The 23010-nt window shown below is 36.7% G+C and overlaps 1 protein-coding gene across 4 annotated transcripts in view; it reads left to right on the forward strand.

Annotated features, from left to right (window-relative positions):
- The window catches only part of LOC117788435 (ecdysone-induced protein 75B, isoforms C/D), a 98758-nt gene extending 95643 nt beyond the window's left edge, over positions 1–3115 (forward strand). For all 4 annotated transcript variants that reach the window (XM_034627202.1, XM_034627204.1, XM_034627203.1 and 1 more), the window contains one exon: positions 123–3115. In XM_034627202.1, the coding sequence (XP_034483093.1) occupies positions 123–2672 (2550 nt within the window). In that variant the 3' untranslated portion in view covers positions 2673–3115. The remainder of the gene's footprint in view (positions 1–122) is intronic.
- The last annotated feature ends 19895 nt before the right edge of the window (positions 3116–23010 follow it).

Consider the following 23010-nt stretch of genomic DNA (forward strand, 5'->3'; position numbering starts at 1 on the left):
ACTTTTCATTATCATTACCATCATAATTGTCATTATATTTCTAATTTTTTACAACTTTTATTAACTATTACTGTCATCATTCAGTCTAACCTGATTTTTCTGCATTCCTTGTATATTTGCAGGCTTGTCCGTTAAATCCCGCGCCCGAGCTTCAGTCAGAGCAGGAATTCTCACAGAGATTTGCGCATGTCATACGTGGAGTTATCGACTTTGCGGGCATGATACCCGGCTTCCAGTTGCTCACCCAGGACGATAAGTTCACGTTGCTCAAGGCGGGACTCTTCGATGCGCTGTTTGTGCGTCTCATCTGCATGTTCGACTCCTCGATCAACTCGATCATCTGCCTCAATGGCCAAGTGATGCGTCGCGATGCCATCCAAAATGGCGCCAATGCCCGTTTCCTGGTGGACTCGACCTTTAACTTTGCGGAACGCATGAACTCGATGAATTTGACAGATGCCGAGATCGGACTCTTCTGCGCCATCGTACTGATAACGCCAGATCGTCCGGGCTTGCGGAATCTGGAGCTGATCGAGAAGATGTACAGCCGCCTGAAGGGTTGCCTGCAGTGCATAGTCTCCCAGAATCGTCCCGATCAGCCCGACTTTCTCGCCAAGCTGCTGGACACGATGCCAGATCTGCGCACTCTGAGCACACTGCACACGGAGAAGCTCGTTGTATTCCGCACGGAGCACAAGGAGCTGCTGCGTCAACAGATGTGGAGCATGGAGGAGGGGGATGCATCCAGCAAGAGTCCCGCCGCCAGCTGGGATGCCATGGATGTGGAGGCAGCCAAGAGTCCGCTTGGCTCCGTTTCGAGCACTGAATCCGCCGATCTCGATTATGGCACGCCAAGCAGCACACAGCTGCAACAGCAGGTGGCAACGCCAGTGCAGTCGCATCTGCACAGTGGCAACACCTCCTCGTTGGCCAGCTCGGCGCCTCTGCTCGCTGCCACACTCTCCGGCGGCTGTCCGTTGCGCAATCGCGCCAACTCCGGATCCAGCGGAGATTCGGGTGCTGCCGATATGGATATCGTTGGTTCCCATGCCCATCTCACCCAGAATGGTCTGACAATCACGCCGATTGTGCGTCACCAGCAGCAGCAGCAACAGCAGCAACATCCGCAGCAGCAGCAGCAACAGCAGCAACAACAGCAACAACAGGTGAATCACCATCATCAGCAACATCCGCAGCTGCATCATCATCTGACCTCGGGTGCCACACGCTATCGCAAGCTGGACTCGCCCACCGATTCGGGCATTGAGTCCGGCAACGAGAAGAACGAGTGCAAGGCGGTCAGCTCCGGCGGCAGCAGCTCCTGCTCCAGTCCCCGTTCCAGTGTCGATGATGCGCTCGACTGCAGCGATGCCGCCCAGGCAGCTTCCGCCGGAGTCGGTATCGGAGTCGGTGTGGGAGTGGGAGTGAGTGTCTCCGTTTCGCCAGTGCGCTCGCCACAACCGTCGAGCAGCGCCAATCTCAAGCGTCAGATTGTCGAGGATATGCCCGTGCTGAAGCGCGTGTTGCAGGCGCCGCCGCTGTACGACACCAACTCCTTGATGGATGAGGCCTACAAGCCGCACAAGAAATTCCGTGCATTGCGTCATCGCGAGTTCGAAAGCGCCGAGGCGGATGCGAGCAGCTCCACAAGCATACCAGCTCACAGTCCGCGCCAGAGTCCCACGCCGCACACGGCACACATTAGTGTGGTGCAGACACCGCCACCCGCAGGTGCAACCAGTCAGCTGCACATGCATCTAACGCGCAACAGTCCCAGCCAGCAGCAGCAGCAGCAGCAGCAACAGCAGCAACAGTTGCAACAACAACAGCAGCAGCAGCAACAACAACAACAGCTGGGTTCCATGGCCAGCACACACTCGGTTCTGGCCAAATCCTTGATGGCCGAGCCACGCATGACACCCGAGCAGATCAAGCGCTCGGATATTATACAAAACTATTTGATGCGTGAGCCGGCAACAGTTGCCAGCAGCACCACAGGCGGTGGACGCAGTCCGAGCAATCATTGCCCCTCGCCCTCGACAAGTTCCCCACCGCCTCCACAGCAGCAGCAACAGCAACAGCAGCACCAGTTGCAACAACAACAGCAACAGCAACGTTGGATCAACAGCAATTGCCAGCAGCGACAGCAATCTGTCTCGCCACACAGCAATGGCAGCAGTTCCAGCTCCAGCTCCAGCTCATCCAGCTCCTCCTCCAGCAACAGCAACAGCAGCAGCAGTCACAGTAGCAGCAACAGCAACAGCAACAGTTGTCAGTATTTCCAGTCGCCGCATTCGACCAGCAACAGCAGCAATTCCGCCACCTCATCGACAGCAACGTCCACTTGTATAGTGACACCTTCACCGCGACCATCGCCCATGTTGGAGCTGAAGGTGGAAATTGCAGATCCTGCGCAGCCGTTGAATCTGTCCAAGAAATCGCCGACGCCGCCGCCTAGTAAGTTGCATGCATTAGTTGCTGCCGCCAATGCTGTGCAGCGTTATCCAACACTGTCCGCTGATGTCACTGTCACGGCGGCCAGCAATGCAGCCACGCCCAGTGGCACACCGCCCACAAGCAGCAGCAGCAACAACAACAGCAGCAGCAACAACAACAACAACAGTGCCTCTTCAGGCGTTCCGACTGTGCACAAAGTCATGTTAGAGGCGTAAATCGCATCAGAGCTGAGAGACTGACAGGTTAATGAGAATAAGGAGGAGGAGGAGGGGAAGTAACAGGGGATTGGGTACATTTTCCTTAAGCACTGGCAACACCCCTCGCAGCAAGCAGAAAAGCCAGCAAAGAAAATACAAATAAAAGAAAAGAAAAGCGTAAAAATTAAATTAAATTATTTTTAACTTTAAACAACTTCACAAATAATTAAAAGCAACAAAAACATAAGTAAATGAAAGAAAACAAAACAAATGAGCAAGTGTACAAAGTTTCAAAATGCATGCAATTTAAATATATATTTAAACTACAAGTTATTAATTAACAACAAAGGGAAAAAACAAAAAAACAAAAGCTGATAAAACATTGTTTGTCGATGTATTAAAACGTGGGCAAGGCAACAATGCATATATACCATTTAATTTAGCAGTTAAACTCAATACAACAACAAACACACACACACACAAACAACAGCAAAAAAAAAAACAACATAAATTATTAATTAAATTTTCCATTTGCTTTTATGGCATCTGTTGAGGTTGCCAATTGGAATTTCAATACTGATTTCGAACTCGATTTGATTTCCGCAAAACTTTTAATTGTTTTTTAAGTTTTAAGCAATTTGTTGTACATATTACAATTACATTTTACATATTATTATTAATTATTTCTATTCTAGACAAGCAATGCGTTCAACTACTTGCTTTTTGAAATGTTTTTTGAAAAAACTGCAATTTAATGTTGTTTTATTTCTTTTTTTTAAAAACCCCCCTTGAAAAAAAAAATGGTATGAACTTTATTTTTGCGATCTCCGTTAAGTGAAAAAAATATAAAAACAATTGCTGTTTTTTATTAATAAACATTGAGAACATGCGATAAAAATTCAACTATATTTAAGTTCAGATAAAATTCAGTTTTTATGAATTGCAAAATTATGTAAAATTTTAAGCGTTTAATATTATTGTTTTCTAATTTTAAATAAAACCCACACAAAATAAGAAAAAAAAATCATAAAAAAAATAAAAGAGCATATACTTATACATATATGAAAATTTAAATCAAACAAAAAATGCTTAAGAGTTTTAGCAGCAAAAAACCCAACGTTAATATATTTGTTGTGTAAATAGTTAAATGTTAAATTAAAATTATAATTAAATTTAAACGTAAAACCAACGTATTTAAAATATGAAATATATGCTTAAACGATTTAATGTTTAATTGGCATAAGAACAACAACAAACAAAAACTTAGCAGCAAAAAATACAACAACAAAAAAAACAAACAAAAAAGATTATTGATGATATATAAATATATTATTTAAAAAAAAGTAAAATACACTTGCGGTAGCAAAAAACTATTACATTAATTATATTATAATTAATTATGCAGTACTATTATGATTATTCTAATTCTTATGATTAATTAATTACTATTTCTTGTGGTAAGCAACAACAAAAAACAAAAACAACAAAGAAAACCGGCGCAGAAATTTGTATGTCAAATCAATAAAATGAAAATTGTTAAAAAAATATAAAAAAAATATCTTCAGTTTATTTATTTCATTTCAACTTTCAGTTTATCTTAAGTTTTTCAGTTAATTTCTTTTACTCTAAGTTTACAAGGAACGGTAAGCCGACAAATGGAAATCAAAATCTTTAATATATCATTTATTTCGAATAATTTTTTATTTGCCTTTATAAACTACCGCGTTGAAGAACTCAAAAAAAAAAACATAAAATAATAATTTTTAAAGTTTTGCATATTGTATTATGTGTGTTAAAAGGAGAACAACAAAAAAAAACAGTTCACTTGACGATTGAGATATGAGAAGAAAAAACAATAAGCATAATATAATGAAATCTAAGATACATACACATACATATACATATACATATATTATAAATATATTCTTTTAAAATTTATGCAAACGTGCTGACAAAATGAAATGAAGAAGCTACGTCAAATATTATGAACAGCGGGAGGGAAGAAGGTTATGACAAAAATGTTATACCAGATAAAATATCACACTTCAATAATTATATATATATATATACAGACACATACATGTGTGTGTAACAATCTTTTGCGTGTGTGTGTAAAATTGTCCGTAATTTTTAGCAAGCAAATAAAATAAAATAAAAATAAAAAAACAAATATTGTATTAAAACTGAATATTTTATGTATAAAACTAAAAGAAAACACTGTGTATTGTAGTACGATAGCAGCCAGCTTGTGTCTGGATATAGAACTTATGTTAAAGCAGTCTATCGATACCGATAACGATAGATATTTAGTGTGTGAAGGGGGGAAAGTAACGGTAACCGAAACAATGAAATGACGACAATTAAGCATATAATAAAATACAATACGAAGACCGTAAATCGTAAATTGTAAAGCGTAACTCGTAATTCGTAAAACGTAACTCGTAAAGCGTAAATGTAAAACGTAATAGCAACTAACGTAACTGAGCTGAAATCCAACTGAGCAGGCATATAGAATATGATACTTGGAAGATCGAGTACATATATGTGCTTATAAATACGAAACGAGTAAGTATATGTATGTATGTATATGAACACACACACACTCACATATATATATATATATATTTTCATCAGTCACAATTTGTGAATTGAGGCAACAACAATTTTAAAAAATCGACGGGGCAAAGTACATATGTACACGGATGTACAAACATACATATATATGCCGCCAGATCAGCAAATATATACATACATATATATATAAATAGAAGCGTATCTAAGAACATGGCTAAATGATACCAAGAGAAACTCGACACAGAAGAACGAAATTTGTATTTGTGAAATAACATAATATTGCAGTTTGTTTTAATAAAAAAAAAAACCAGTATGAAATATGTGAATAAAATATGAAAATAAGTATTTAAAATATATCAACAGAAATTACAACAACAGCAAAAAAAACCAAACACCAATTGTTTTAATTATTATTTTTGAAAATTCTATGATTCCAGAGCAACTGAATGTGTCATATTGTACTACATTGTTAAGGCTTCTGCTTCTTCTTGTTCGCCTCCGTCTCCTGCTTCTTCTTCTTCTTCATCGTCGTAGTATGCCCGACGATAATTCTCAATGTCGTCGCCTGTGTATTTTGGAATTTTGCTCGTGACCTTGAGCGATAAGTGTCGCAAAATGAATTTACCGAAATAATCAAATAAGCAATGTCTCGAGTGGGAGCGAGAGAAAAGAGGAGTGTGTGAGTGTCGCGTATAGAGATAACGCGCAGTCAGATAGCGCCATGCCCATGGGAACAGCCCAGGGAGAGCGGAACGGAGAAGAGAGGATGCGGTGTCAACAACGGCATTGTATTATTTGCAATATATTCTAATTTTAAATGAAGAGCGTACAGTGATGTGCAGGCACGGGAGAGACAGAGCGAAAGAGAGCTAAATAGAGAAAGGGAGGGTGATAGAGAAGGGGTGGGAACACGCTCAGATCTGTTATCTTCAAAGTCAATGTCAAAGCTGTGGCAGAAAGAAACAGCATTAGATAGAGATAGAGCGAAATAGATAGATAAGGGAACAGTCCAACAGCGCAACAAATTAACGAAATGTACAATGTGGCGTATGAGTAATGCATGCCAAGAACCGAGCAGGAACTGCAATAAATAGTACAAAAGAATCAATAGACAGAAAATCGATTTACTTAAATGGGCCTCATTATCCCTTGCTGTCAATCTTAATAGACTGTTTTAGTAAATGTATTGAAGCAGGGCCTGTTAAATTGCAGAATTAAACATACATATATGAACAGGTTGAGGATAACTGTACAAAAATGAAGTTCTCGAATTCCTAACAGCCTTTCTTTCTGCATCGATGTTGATTTGGAAAGAATATACTTATCTGAATTGTCAGGATGCAAGATTGTCAATTGTCAGTAAAAAATTAAGGAATCTTTCGAAATAAAAAACAATTTGAGCTTTTATTTGTGTCTACAGAAAGCACTAGAAGGCCCATCGATTATTCGAAATGAAAGCACTTTGTATACACTCTAATATTTATATTTAAAATGATATCAAAGTTCGAGCTGTAACTTAATTATTTCAGACTCATAAAAGTGTCCCTATCCCTTCCAAAAATGCTAGTATGTATAAACGTAAGCATGATGAATGTACTTACATACTAAGAATTTATATATTAGGTTGCTTATTAGATTTTTGCGTATTTCACCTTGAAATCCAACAAGCCTCAAATAAATTAATACACACAAATCGAGCAAATTTCGCCGCCAACAAATAAAATATAATTCAACAGCGACAACAACAAATTGTATATGTATTTAGAAACAAGAACAAATGCCGGTGGGGGAAGAAAAAAAAATCAAAAATTCAAGGTTAACTGATTAGACGAAATTAGCGAATTTCTAGCAGATGATTGAACGAGTCAGCGGGTTGCGATCTGGGGCGAGGGGCATGGGGCAGGGGCAGAGGTAGGCTATGGGGAGCGGGTGATGAGAGCACGCGCTAAAAAAAAAAGGCCCACGCAACGCGTTTCGTTTTCTGATTGTGCGTGTGCGTGCCGAATCAAAGCCGAAGCAAACCCGAAGTTGAGCAAGCCGAACTCGCGCACACGCATGTTGACTCCCCATCCCACCTTCCTCCCCCCTTTCCCCAAGCAACTACAATTCCACTCATTAGAAATTCACCACTAAAAAAGCATTGTCGTCACACTTTATGAAAATATTGTGTACCAAATTTTTTGGGAAAATACCTCTTCCAAAAAGTCTAACAGAGTTTGATGATTATAATGTAATAAATAACATTTTTTTTAGTTTTGTATTGATTTATTATAAGTATAGATTGTTTTAATTAAACCCGTAAAAAAAAATAATATTAATGAAAAAATTAATTTATACTTTTACTTCGGGTTAAATCTATAATAATAAAAGTATTTTAGTGAAAAGTACTCATAGTAAAAATAACAAAATATTAATTCAACTATTATGATGTATCAACTTTTATAAAATGTACCTGTTTTGGTAAAAATGTACCAAAAATGGCAGTTGGTACGATAAGCCTATGTAATTTGCAATTTGTGGTATTCAACTTGGACATTGATCTCGTAGCTCATAAACGTAATTAAATTATTCTAATACAGGAAACTTTCTATTGTTCACTTTGATGCCCAAAATAAATCAAAGGTATATTTACAACTTGAGCGCAAGCTAAAAACCAAAATTAGCCAAGGCGGCAGCAGAGTAAGTTTCATAAAAAGTAAATTGTACTATAAACAAAAAAGTTTATACGCTTTTGGCGTAAGGTAAATAAAATAATACAAATGTACACACACGTACACATACAGCTATAGATACATATACACAACAAAATGCGCTTGACATTGAACTTGAACTGCAGTGCAATCGACGACGTTTACGTCAGCGTCGCTGTCGCTGTCGCTGTCGCTGTAGACGTCGGCGTTGGCGTTGCCGTCAACGTTGTCTGTGTCATAGTAGTGAGCTGATATCAGAATCAACAGCAGCTGTTGTTGTTGTTGTTGTTGCTGTTGATGGGACAGATGCTTTGATGAGCAACTGAATAGGGGAAAAATGAACTCAGCTTAATCACAGCAACATCAACAACAATGAGAGAGTGAGAGCTGTAAATGATTTTACAAAAGCCCAAGTTTATATTTAATATATATACAAAGTTGCATTTATTTACACAAAATAACAATATGCAACTGCATCGGATAAATTGAAATAACAGAATTATATGGTAGATGAGTAACTTTTTAACGCATTCAAATCAATGTGAAACCACTTGCCTAGGAAAATGACTGAGTCAGAAGTCTACAGATTGATAAATGATTATATCTAGGGATTTTTTTTATACCCATGAGAGAAGACCTATATTTAAATGGGAACCACAGGAAAGTTTAGTAATTGAATAGTAATAAGAAAACTAAAGTTCAATTTTCTTGAAATGCCTTTTCCGTTGGAAACTTACAGCAATATGAGCAGGATTAATAAGGACCAACAGCTCATAAGTTTGATGAGCCGCAAAACATGTAGACAGAAAGGATGAAAACCTGTTTTAACCATACGAAAAGTGTATATAATTAACAGTCTTTTTAATAATTTTTTTATAAAGGTATTTAAAAGCGTCAGTTAATAATTGCAAATAGAAGAAAAATAATTTTAAATATAAATTGGCTAAGTTTTAGATTGCTTCTATTAAAGTCTCAGTTAACAAACATTTTGAAATTTTGACTTTACTCTGCAAACCGAAAATCGAACCAAACAATTTTCTGTACAAAACAATATTGTATTTCTAATGTTGCCAATTTATTTCAGACTTTGAATTAATACTATAATATAACAAATCGTATTTAAATCATAAAATTGAGATAAATCACTAAATTTTTAATTTTTCGAACTAACAAAATTTATTGATCTAAAAAATCGAGGAAAAATAAAGCTATAAAAATATTTATTTTTGATCATTTTCTATTTCAGACTTTGAATAAAAACAATAAAATAACAAATCCTATTTAATTGAGATAAATCACTAAATTTTTAATTTTTCGAACTAACAAAATTTATTGATTGAAAAAATCGAGGAAAATTAAAGCTATCAAAATTTTCCTTGATAGTTTTCTATGTCAGACTTTGAATAAATACTTTAAAATAACATTGTATTTAAATCATTAAATTGAGATATATCGTTAACACTTTAATTTTTTGAACAAAAAAAATTTATTGATTTAAAAAATCGAGTAAGAGTAAAGCTATACAAATTTTTTTTTTGGTATACAAATTTGTAAAAAAAAAAACAAACCAATTGATCGACACTTTCTCGACTGATAACCTTAAGGATTTTAACGATGGAGACTTAATAGTATGCTAAATGTACAAAATTCAGTGTGTAATTTGGGGTGAGGCGTAATGTCTGCTGGCATTGGCCAGAACCAAGGTCACATTGACAAGTGTTGCACGCGCCTGCGATTGACGAAATGGGCGAAGTTCTGTGGAAGGTGCGTGGGTGGTACGACCGTGGGGAGGGGGTGTGTGTGTGGGAGCTGTAGGATTTGGAGGATGCGTGAGCTCTGCTCTTGGCACTTGTCGTTTGTACTGCTCTCGTTCTTGTTTGCCTTTACCTCCTTACTTTTTGCTTTTCACTTGATTAGTGACACGCGCTTGCCACACACACTCTCTCTTTCACCCTCTCTCTCTCACTCTCTGTCTCTTCCACTCGCACGTTTAACTGTGAGACTAAAACTGTTTGTTTTTCTACATAAATATGTTAAGCAAACAAAAAATTGGCTCGATTTGTAGCGAGATGAAAATCAACATAATTTAAAAAGTTCCAAATTTAAATATACTGAAATATCACATCATTTTTTGTCGGCAGAGCTCTTTATCGATATCATTTAAGATAGCTCCATGGTAAAGCTGTTCTCTTTTGTCTAATCTCAGATCTATTTTCTTTATACACTGCAACTTTTACTACTATTGGGCCTAAACAAACTTTCCCTTGGCCATAAAAAAATCTCCTTCAGAAAGGTCAAAAGCGTGTGGATGCTGCCATTTTGAGCACTTTCAAGACGCCATCTGGAAGGGGAAGGCGCGGTGCGGGGGTCGACGACAACGCGTGTGTTGTATTGAAATGTCCTTGACAATAACATTGCATGCCATCAGGTCGGTGGGTCGTTGGGTCGTTGGGTTGATTGGGTTGGTTGGGTTGGTTGGGTTGGTTGGGTCGTTTAGTCGCTGCTTTGTTGAGCCAATATGGCGCGTGAAATTCTTGTTCAAGCACCGAGCCGAGTGGCATGTGAAAGCTCTAAATTTTCGTGGAAATGCCTTGTCGGAGCAGGCTTGATTTGCTTATTTGCACGTGGCATACATTTGGGAATACTCTCGCATCCTGCTGCTCCGCTTTTAGTCCTGACATTTCAGCAGGTTGCAGTTAAATGAAGTGTGTCTTCGCATTTGGCTAATTGAGCACAGTCTTGGCTACTAAACTACCCTTAGTTGGGTAACGGCTGCCTACTAATTTTACAAATATTAAATAAATATGCACCCCTCCCCCAAATACTCAACCCACTCAGTTTTTGGTAACGTTGTTGGCCCGGTCGGGTTCCAACTCAAACAACCGCACAAAATACACGCGCGCTAACCCCACAAGCCAATAACCTAGAGCCATTTTGCTATTTACACAATTACAACAACAAAATATTTACCCTGTCTCCGCAACCGCCTCCGTAAATGCCACCCCCCTTAGATCCAGCACCCCCTCATCAAAACAAAGCCAAACATGAGCGAAACGAAATTGCGTCGAAAATGTTTTGTGCGAACATTTAATGAGGTGGGCGGAGGGGTTGGATAGGGGGGTTGGTTGGCGGAGGGACAGCTAAAGCAGAAACTTTTACGAAAATTATATTGTATTTCCCTTGGAAAGCTTTGCACCATCCCTATTTTGGTTAGCATTCAAGGTCAAAGTTGAGCGCTGGTCGTAAAGACAAAAGAAGCGAGTTTGCAATGCAGTAAAGAACTCAAAATACCCTAAAAATGATAAATTTTGAAAATTTAATTAAAATATTAGTTAGTTTTGATATGCTCAGCTTTTCTTTCTACACGATGTAAATACAGAGTATTCTCATATATTACAGGGTATATGTCCACAGTCAAAGTCAGTGCGCCGAATCGCCTGATGTTGGCATTAGTCTGTGATGCCCGGGAGGAACACCATCAGCACGGCCAGAATCATCCCCCAATTCATACAATAACTTTGTGATTCGCATTTTTTTATGCCTTTTGTTGCTGTCAACTTGACCCAAATCAAAAAGTTCTCGAACAAATATATCAAAAGGCGACATTTTGTTTAATTGTCTAATTAAAATCAGGAAAATTGTACAGCTAGAACAAAGTCTAAAGTCTGTAAATGACAAGGGATCTACTCGAATCAGATTCGAGCTCGTATGAATAATGAATCTACATATGTTATCTGAGCTCTTATTCAAACCACATCGAGTTGGGCTGTTCAGACTGCTGACAAGTAATTTCTCCTCCTCCTCCATCTCCTGTTTTATTGATGGCATACACCGAGTACTAAAAGCGCCCTAAGACCACTTCAAGGACCAGTCTATGCTGAGAGAGAGAGAGGAGTCTTCGACGTAGGCGTAAACTTGGTCGATTCTTTAAGCATCTTGAATTTCAATCAAGTCAGCAAATGAGACAGCTTCTTTCCTCTTAACTGACAATAAAATTGAAAAAGAATACTTTGCAATACACAATTTGTATACCAATTTGTGTGGCGAGACTGAAGGCAATCAACGATTACGACATATGGAAAAACTGGAGGAAAAAAGTCAAGTAAATTGAGATCATCGATCGATGTCGATCGATCGTAAAATGAATCAAATTACGCGTTACATTTATTTTGATTTCATTTCATAAACAGAACTGAACAGAAGTCAAAACATTCAATCAGACATCAAGCTATGAGCTATGGCATTACATTACATAAATATTTAAATATGTGCTCTCGATATTTATTACAACAATCCGAGGGCTCTTTTTACGACTTATACGTCAAGAAAAAATGCTCAGATCGCTCGAAGGCAATGCAAATCATTCCGAAGGCGAGATATTGTTTACCATTAATGACATTAAAAATCAGAATCCGAATGGAGGCTGTATTAAATACTGTCAAGGCTCTTATTATTATTATAAATTTAAATGGTTTTTTATAAGGTCACATGTACCTCGATTTTAAATGTCTAGTGTAAATTCTTTTGCTCTTAGCGCTTTTCCAATAGCACAAGTTTCTGCCGGAATCAGAGAAGTATAAAGTTTGGAATTTATCTTCAATTAGTTAAACATAACATACGTAGGTCACTGTGATCTCCTACTGTTCCTTTATCAGATAAAAACAGTTACTTAATTAGCCCAAGTTTCTTTTATTATATAATAGTAATGGGGTAAGACTTTGTGTAATAAATTATAGTTTTATTTATCAACTCATGTTTCTGCACAATTGCAAGGATTTCCATTGGATTGAGGATCCTTACTTACTCTGCTTATGTGTCTCAAATGTCCAGGCAGGATCATTTAGTTTGCTCTCTCTTATCTAGAGCGGTATTTGTATCCTAAACTCTATCTATCATATTCATATTGTTTATGTTATATTAGGTGATTTTGTCTTTGTTCTATATATAAAAGCCTTTGTACAAATACTTTAAAATTTACTCCTTTAGCTTCCATATATGCTTCTTTTTGAATGGAATAGATTGAAGGACCTATTGTATCATTCACTACTGATGTATTATCTACCTCACCTTGAGAGCTGAGGGATATATATCGACTTAAGCTGGACTAGAATATATACATATGAATTTAAAGATACTTAAAAAATAAAGTATCTATAGATGGATTAATATTAAATAAGAGCCTAGAACGGACAGTGTTTTAGCCTGGCTGTCTAGGTCGACAGTCACATTTTATTTTTCTATATTCAAGGAACTTTCATTGCTATCAACACTTTCCTCTTGAGGGCTTGACTCCTAGAATCCTTGAGTCCGATAATGACATGGTCTGACCTCTTTTAATAGTATCCATGTGCGTGTCTGGAGACAGTGGCAATGGCAACCAACTGTTGCCAACGATAAATAGCAGTGTAATGATGGCCGCATTTGATGGCGCGTGGTGGGAGTGTTAAGGGATGGTGATGAGGGTGAGGTGGGGACCGTGGGAGGTCAGTTAAATGGCGGCGCCGACTGTCTCCAGTCGCCGCCTGTCAAGGACATCGTTCGCATTACAGGCCTCAACGAAATGCGCATAAAATTTGTGAGACGGAGGCCTCATTTCTTTAACATTTTGTTTCTTTTGCATTTTGTTTTTGGTTTTTGAATGTTTGCACGCGTTTTTGCATTGCAAAGTAAGTATGGCAAACATTTGGTTGATTGTCAATGTCAGAGAGCGTTTGCTCTTCAAGTTTTCAATTCAGGAAGTTCTGATCGAATATATACAAACGATTTGCATAGGATGAATAACTGCGAATCGATCAAAACACTCTTGATCAGCACTTGATCAGCATTTTGAGATGAGATTTTTGGGAGAATGTTTAATTTCATTGAGTTCTCGGTCGATGGGACAGGAAGCAGACGACGATAACTGAGTTTAATGTATGCTTCGAATGATAGCATTCAAAAAATAACTGAATCTTATGAATATGTTGGATATTTACGTGAGTATATAACCTTGTGACATCTGTTTCTCCAGATCAATTTGTTTAATGTAAAATTGAAGAATTGTCAGTGCAGAGAAAGGTCCATTTTAAACTTGTCGAGTAATCGAGAAATAATTCTTAAAATATGTAAAAATATACGAAAATGTTAATGAAAGAGGCAGGGGGGGGAGAGAGAGAGGGAGAGACCTCAAGGCTAAACTGAATGAAATGTTGTATGTACTTATATTAATGATGGTAAATGATTATGACTAGGAATGTATCCCGCATCCTTCTCCTCATCTTTCTCCCTCTCTTTCTCCCTCTCTCTCTCTGTCATCTGCGACGTGGCCACGCATGAAATCTGCAATCAAATGTAAATAGAAAGCTCATAAGCTCAATTTTATGGCCACATAAAGCAGGGCTTTACAAAATTTAGGCCAACTCACAGGACGACGCGACAGTTTATGGAGAGTTGAGCTGGTAGAACGAAGCCGCAGACAACATAACGTTTTCTGTTCATACGTATATTTGGCATAAAACGATGCCAAGGATGCGAGTTTGGCGGCAAACAGAAATCGTCACGTATACGCCGCATACGCCAGCAATTATGTTACATACAAACACAGTCGACCAAGAGGGTTGTACAAAAGTTTCATAAAGTTAACCAAAATAAGCCGAAGGTTATGTTATGATAATACGCAGCAACAAAAGCAAAAATACAGCCCGAAACCTGCTACGCAATTCAATCAGTCACAAAAGGGGGTTGGACTGGGGGAGGGCCCACTGTAGGCGTATTGTAGAGAACCTAGCCTGGCTTTATATTTATGTGCGGGTCATAAAATACGAGTATGGCCTAATGACAGGCAAATGAAAAAGCCTTTAGACCCCTGTATGGATGTATACCTCATCAATCAGCATAGACCACAAACTCGCTGATCCAACTGTCCCCTCTCACTTACTCACACACTCTCCTGCTATACCTTTTGCGAGTACTGTCTGTCTGCCTCTTTCTCTCCCTCTATTTACCTACAATTTATCCTGTAGCTGATTAACCAAAAAAAAAAAAAAACGTATAATATTAAATGGACTTGCTAACTGCGTCACAGTCCAATAAATATAATAAGGGAAAACATTTTTGCTGGGTCAATTTTCTGTTGCCGTGGCTCTGTACCACTGCCTAAAACCCTCCCCTGCCCCTTCCTTTGCCCCTCCACCATTTCTGCCCAATAAGTAAATTGTTAAACTGATAGCATGTAATTAGTATTTAGCGTAGGCGTCTCACAATGTTTATGGCGCCGCAATTTGCGTAGTTGTTTTTGTCAAAGTTTCACAAAAAATTCCTGAATACAATTGTCGACAGTTTGGCTTTAAGCTGAGAAATAAGCCCTAAAAGTCGCCATTTGAGCTCAGCTGGGACTTAAGATGCAAAATTAAAATATAAAAAAAAATTTCCGACTACAAAAATTTTCGCAAATAACAAAATAAAAAATATATAAAAAAAATGATCTGCAGTTTGAAGAATTAGCAAAAGTTTATATGAAAGCCGAAAATTTTTGTTTTAAATGAACTTATTCTTATTTAATAAATATTTTATTTGAATTGACCAAGTTAATTAATAAATAAAAATCTGAATATTTTTCTAAAATTCATGCAATCAAATTTAAAATAACTGTACCCGTTCTCGTTCACTTTCTTGATAAATAATTATATACAAATGTGTGAGTTTTATGTTTAAGAAAAAGTTTTCTTTATGTTCTTGCATTTATTCTTAAAGCATCTTTTTAATATTATTCGATAATTGTTAAGGTAATGAACTTCTTAATGATACATTGATGGTGAAAGAAACTTTATGTCCCTAATTTCATTTGCAAACTCAACATGTACAATTAATCGATAATAATTAATTATTACTTATTTAACAAGCCTGACAAAACCAAGTCTTACAGGAGTAACATGAGGGTGGTTGTAAGATCAGATACGAATTCAAGCCAAGTTACTACAGCTGATTAAAGCATGAATATGCACCTACATACACGTATATATTTTCACTTTTAGTTGGCCATACTCATTACCACCATTAGACTCAAACAGCTAACAACTGCGCTAAGCGTCGGCAATTTGTTACAACTACGAGTACAACAAAATCATGAGAGGGGGCCACTATGCGACCTAATTTTGAAATTCACTTTCTTTGCTTTGATATTTCAGAGTTTCTCTCTTTTGTGTTGTGTTTTTATAGTTCACTCAACTCATTTTTTTGTATTTTTGGCGTTTCTAATAATTAAATGGTCAAAATCCAATAAACAAACTCGTGTTTTGGGCAACGCGGAGTGCAGCTCAATCATTTTCACAAGGGGGGAAACAGATGGCAGTGGGGTAGGCAGTGGGGAAGGGGAAGGTGGCTGACAAAAACAAGAAACACTTTCCACACACTTTTCGTTGACCCAGAAAGCCAACTGAAAACCCGTTTCAGTTGCCGACGGGTTAAAGAAATGCAACAAAACTACAAGAAAGAAAGAAAGAAAGAAAGAAAAAAAACTTTAAATTTAAAATAAATGGAGTACACTTTCGCTTATGAAAACGAAAGTCAACGGACTTTTGCACAGCCATTGGATACAACAGAAGCAACAACAACAACAACTACAACAGCGACTGAACAAAACACTACAGAAATGCGTCGCGTCGGTGAAATGGCGGAGAAATTTGTCAGCTCCCCAATGGGAGCCAAAAGGCAAAGTAGGCTGTGCAACGGGCCAAATCAGCAGCAACAACAACATTATTATTAAAAAAATGTAAAACAATATACATGAAAATACGCAATGAGTACAACAAAGCAGCAAGACAATAACAAAATCAACAACTACAAAATACAAAATACAATACAAAATACGAGCAAAAAACGCGCAAAGTTCAAAGCCTGCAGGCGTACAAAGTCGCGCGCGATTCCAACGCGACGCTGACGCGTTTTATTAACGCCCCTGAAAATCGCAGTGTGAGCACGCGACTTTTGCAAGTGACCCAATTTCAATACCGCAAACATTGAAAATGAAATAAAAATAAAATACAATATGAAGCAGCCTGCTTGCCAGACGACTACTATTTAGCAACAGGCAACAATAAATTATTTGGAGGTTCCATTCCAACATTCAATCTGCCATTTTTAGTTTAGGTTTATGTAAAAAAAAAAATAAAACAAAATAAAACAAAATAATAATAAAAACCAACTGAACCGAATGGCTTTTGTTTTGTGGCGACAACGTCGCGCAACCTTTAGCCAAGGCAATGTTTAAATAAATACTACAATGCGATTTCAATATTACTTTTAATGTCAAGCACACCCATTCAAATTTGTTATGGGGGCAAGATCATGTACTTCAAACCAAAAATAACAATTCTTGATCCAGTAATTGCTAAATGATTTATATAAAACTTTTCATTAGTAAACTTGAAAAGTTTTCAAATTTAATTAACGACTAAGGAAAAAGACCAAGGTATAAAAATTAATAAATATTTTTCGATTTACGTAATTCTAATATTTGTTTAAAACTGATCACGTTTTAATTTATTTTTTTTCTGCTGCAGTTTTTTTCTTTACCTGTAATGAGTGTAAATATTTTTAAACTAAAATAGAAAATTTGTGTTTTGTATAACTTTGTTCATTTATACCTTGTATCTTTTGTATTAAATAACTATTTTTATTTAGAAATTATTAAAAAAAATTAAATATACAAATCTATAATTTTACAATATACAAATGTACATTAACAGATAATCTAGATTTCCTAAACATGTTTTCATAATTTTTCACAATTATATATGATATTTTTTTTTACAAAATTAAAAACATTTTAATCACTTTTTGGACAAACAAATTGCCATTACAATTTTTATTACATACTTGTTATCAGTAATTATCCATATAAGCATACATAATTACACCTTGCTTGTCCCCTTTAAATTAACCTTAAATTATTTATGAGAAATAATAACAATATATTTGTAATCATTTAGCATATTAATTAGCTGCCTCACGTGAGTTATCCAAACCAAAACGAAGTCAATAACCCAGCTATGGGACTTGAGTGTGCACATAAATTCATAAGTAGCAATGTAGGTATATATACATATAGATTTATATATGTATATGAAAGACAGTATGAAATTTCACTTGGCTGCGTCTGCGCAACGTCGAACAGCGAAAGTGAAACTTGAAAGAGGTTTTTGAACTCGGCAAGTGAGTCAAGTCGGACGAGAGCAGGGAAAGGGTAGGCAGAGTTAACTGGGGAAAGGGTACATTTTTGAAAAGCAGTTGATGAAGAGAGGGGAAGGCAGATGCCACTACAACAGCAACTGGCCTCGACTCGTGCAACTAGAGCGGAACCAAAGACAGCAACAATTTTACTTTCTTTTCCACATGCAAGTGAAGCTAATCGAGACTTGATCGGGAAGGTTGGACTTGTAGTTGGGTTTGGGGTTGGGTTTGGGGTTGGGTTTGGCAGTGTGGTACTTGTACTGTAACCAAAGTGAGTTGCAGAAATGTCAATGAACCAACAAGACTTCGAAATGAAAGCGTCCACAACGGAATATAACCCAATTAAATGCCAACTTTGACTGTGACTCGAAACTTGACGTCGGTCTTCGATTTGCTGTTGCTGTTGCTGTTGCTGTTGGTCTTGGCTTTGGTTTATTTTTCTTTTTTTTTTGTTGGTTTTCAGTTTTCGGCATTTATTTCAGCCATATAGTTGATGTTATTGGCGCCAAGTTTATGTGCTCGGCGTGCACGACAACCAAAAAGCCTCGCCACTGAAAAATATGCCAAAAAAGGTCAGAGACAATTAGCAAGTGTCGTTTTGTTGTTGTTGTTGTTGATGCAAACACCCGCACCTGTCCCTATGTCGCAGTGTGCTGCTGTGTGTTCCAGTGCCATGAGCCAAGCTCAATGTTGTAGTAGCAACAACAACAACAACATCGAGTCACAACTCTGTACAACAACTATAACTATTAAAAACGGCAGCAGAGGAGGCCGACGTCGACGACAGCGACACCGACGTATAAATAACCTCATAATTGCCATTGAGGGTCTTTGCAATGAATTATGCGAATTAACCTCAAACATTGAAACGCTTTTCATGAACATGCAACAATTTTTGACAAGTCCTCAGAACTCTCTCTCCCTTCCCTAAAATCCGCAATTTTCCAATACCTATCGTTAAATCCCTGACCTTACTAATACTAATAACTTGTTATGCTACTTTATACTAATCTAACATTCATACTATCTATTAACATATCTATCTATACTGTTAACAATACTAATCTTAATTGATCTGATTGGGTTTTTCTGGGTTTTCCCCAATCCTAGCAACAAATGTTGGATCATTTATAATTTTGCTTACCCCAGATCTAACTATAATTTTTTTTCTCGTTACAGTTCATAATTTATTTTTAATTATATTTGTATTTTTATTCTTTAACTTAATTCTTATACTTGGTAATTTTTTGTTTGCCGACTGCTTTTAGTCGTGCATAAATAAATAAAAAATAAAAAAATAAAAGTTTAACAAACTTTAGACATGATTGGTTCAATTTTTGATTTTTTTTTTAAACTATTCTGAGAGCTGGGCGTAAACCTTAAGAATTTTAGTAACTGCAATAGCTAGATTATATTCTAAAATAAAAAAAAAAATTCTGATTTCTTAACTAAGCCGATGATTTACAAATTTTAGTGGTTTTTCTATTATTAAACACAAAAGTTTTTATGAAAGAAAAAGTTGAAGAAGTAAATAAGCTAAAATGAGATGAAATATTTAACAAAGCTAATAACTGCTTAATTATTAACTAAAATATTAGCTATATGCTAGAATGAGAAGGAGAAGTCCCTTCTCCCAGATCTAATGCTTTTTATCGAATTATTAAAAGAGGTATCATCATAAATAATAAATGAATAATTTAAAAAAAATAATAATGAACATTTATTTATTAAACAATCTGAAAAAGCTAGTTAATCTAATCAGAAAAAGTATAAAAGTAATACATATCTCTTTTAAAACGACAAAATGCATTTTGACTTTTAATTTAATATGTGGTTTTTATATACATATTTCGTTTTTTTTTGCATCCCTCGCTCAAGTTCATTGCCCCAATCGCAAATTTTTGATTTGAAGCCCAATCCACACTGTCAATTACCCAAAGACATCACAATTTCATTGGGCATCCCATCTCGATCCGAATAACAAACTCGTGACGCGCATGCGCAACGGCTCGAACATAAAAGAAACAGAAACAGAGAAAGAAACAGAAATTGATAACGAAACAGAAGCGAAATGGGCAACAACGGTTAAGCACAATTTGAAATGAAATTGAAAGCAAAAGCGAAAGTGTATTTCTTTCTAGTCTATTTTATTATTGTTTTTATTACTTTTTGTATTACTGATATTATTATTATTATTATATTTGCTGTGGTTGTTGTTGCTGTTGGTTTTGTTATGGTGCCAACAATTCTTCAAATTTCTTTTGCTATTCAATTTCGTTTGCAACGGTTTCACTTTCTTCTTTCTTTCTTTAACATTTATCATTCAGCTCATTTCATTCGGCTCATTTTAAAGTTGAATAAGCCAGAAGAATATGAAGAAATGTTTTTCAGCTTTGTCCAATTTACATCTCTCCTTAGACAATTACAAATGGCCAAAAGCAAATTAGTAGCGAGAGTGAAATTTGAAATTTAAGTTGACCTCGTTTTAAGCCAAGTTCTTCTCAAAAAAAAGAGTTCAAATGTTAAGTTGTTTTTAGCAATATAATAGAATGCAAATTAGATTTCAGCTTGAAGTTGATTTTGTAAAATAAAATATATGCATAAGCATATGCGTGTATATTAAATATTGCACCTTGTGCCACGACTTTCACTGCGGTTGCAGAGCTGCTGACCCAAAAACAAAAGCCAACTGCAATGACACATCAACCTGGCCAAGCAAAGCATTTAAAACTGTTGTATAAAAGCGCATACAAAAAATGCCACTGCTGTTGCCACCAAAACGGATCACCAGAAAAAAAGCGCGCATCATAAAAACGGCAGACATTACGGAAATGAAGACATCGACATCCTGATGCTACACTCTTCCTTCTTCCCTTCCCTCACAACCAGACACTGCGCTTTTGCAGCTGCTGGCTTTCTTAATGGCCTTCGGGCTCAGGGCTCATGGCTCGAGTCTGAGGGCTGAAAGCTGAGGGTTTAACCTCGTTGCTTGAGTCGAAGGTACTAAAAATATTTAAGATGACATTAATTATTGTAACGGCTGTGATCTGTGTCTGCGGCCAGTTGGTTAGCTGGTCAACTGTCTGTTAACTGTTTTTATGCATATTATGTATCAATTCCGTTTGATCAGCAACTGTTATTGGGGTCTGTGGTCTACGATTTGAGCTGAATACGCCCAATTTCAATTTCAAGCCTCATCAAACTCATTTAAACAATTTTCTGCGCTTTCGTTTTATGGTACACACCCAAAACAACAAAAAGAAAAAAAAGAAGCAAATATCTGTTGATCTCCAAAGCTTTTCCCATTAAAAGCAATTTAATGTATGCCACAATAAATACAAATTCAAAATTGAAACATAGACAACACAGTGGAGGACAAGAGACAAAAGACAGACAGCAGACATCACGATCAGGAAAGTTCAACACTTTCTTTTTGGCTATGGCAAACAGTTGAAGTTCAACTCTGGCTTTCTGGGTAGGTGGGCATCAACTACACTAGTCAACATTAAAGTGTAACAACGTGTCGAACCAAACCGAATGCGATCCATACCGAACTCTGGCGAACAGACTTGAACAACAGACATTTGGAAAGAAAAGAAAGTGAAAAATGTTGCAACAACAGCTGAGAATACAGATGTTATTCGGTTAAAGAAAGTGATGTACAGCTATGGGAATACATTTAGCACAAATAACATGATGACAGATAAAAGATAATATTTAATGAATAAAATGCTTAGTTTAAAAATTGAAAAGTTGATCTTGGAAGAGTGAAATGAAATTAAAACAAATTAATAAAAATGCCTGTTCGATTCTAAATTAAAATATAATCAAATATAAAATTATATCTGATTTACATTTTTAATATTTTAAGCCTATGATAAATATATCATAATCATAATGCCTTAACGATGGTCAATATGAAATCTCCCAGCTTTTCTAGTCCCTCAATCTTCCAGTGTCATTGCACCGTATTGAGTTCAAGCGGGTTTGTTGAACTTCCCCTAACAATAGTTGAATTTGAATTATTTTCACCGCGAAACAATCCGAGCGAACCCTCAACGATCGGCAAAAGTGAGAGTTGAACGCAGAGCAAAAATATTTGAATGTTGTTTTCTGGCTATTGAGGTCACTCAAAGTTGAAGTTGAAGTTGAAGTTTGAGTTGGATTTGGAGTTGGAGTTGGAGTTGACGTTAGAGCTGGGGCTTAAATGATGTTTATCGTGCATTTGGTTTGACGATCATGAAGTATGTATAATTTTTCTATATCAACGACTTTTCACAGTTTCAGCTGCAGTGTTTTTATTTTATTTTTTTTGGTCATGACGCATCGTAGCACAAACTTACAAACTTTCATTGGGTGCTGGCTTATTTTTTAATTTATTTATGAAAGGGGTCACTGAACGAAAGCAGACTACGAACACATGAAATGCTTGAAAGTTATAGAGCATACGATATGATATCAAATGACATCTGATCAGTCAAGCGAACGTAATGGTAACAGCTGCACCCAAAGAAAGTATCTTAAGAGTGAAGAAAAAAGAAAAAGGATTAGAGCAGATTGCACGAAAGAAATTCATTTTATTACAGACAGCTTAAACAAGCTTCCTAATTTTAACCCGAAGAAGCCTTCTTAAAATCTGTGCTACTTACAAAATTTAAAATTCTGATAGATTAAGGCAAGATAGTTACTTGTTTTGTCGAGCATTATTCCTTAGTTAAGTGCAATTTACTTAAACTCATCCGGTAGAGAGTGAGTTAATAGTAAAAATTTCCTAGAAATCCCTACAAATGAATTCATGCAACCTTGAAACAATTATTTTTTATCTTAAGCAGCTGAAAGCTTAATGAGAACTGCTACCAACAGTTGTTAAGTAACTTTTAGTT

This window comes from Drosophila innubila, assembly GCF_004354385.1.
Source record: "Drosophila innubila isolate TH190305 chromosome 3L unlocalized genomic scaffold, UK_Dinn_1.0 0_D_3L, whole genome shotgun sequence".
NCBI lineage: Eukaryota > Metazoa > Arthropoda > Insecta > Diptera > Drosophilidae > Drosophila > Drosophila innubila.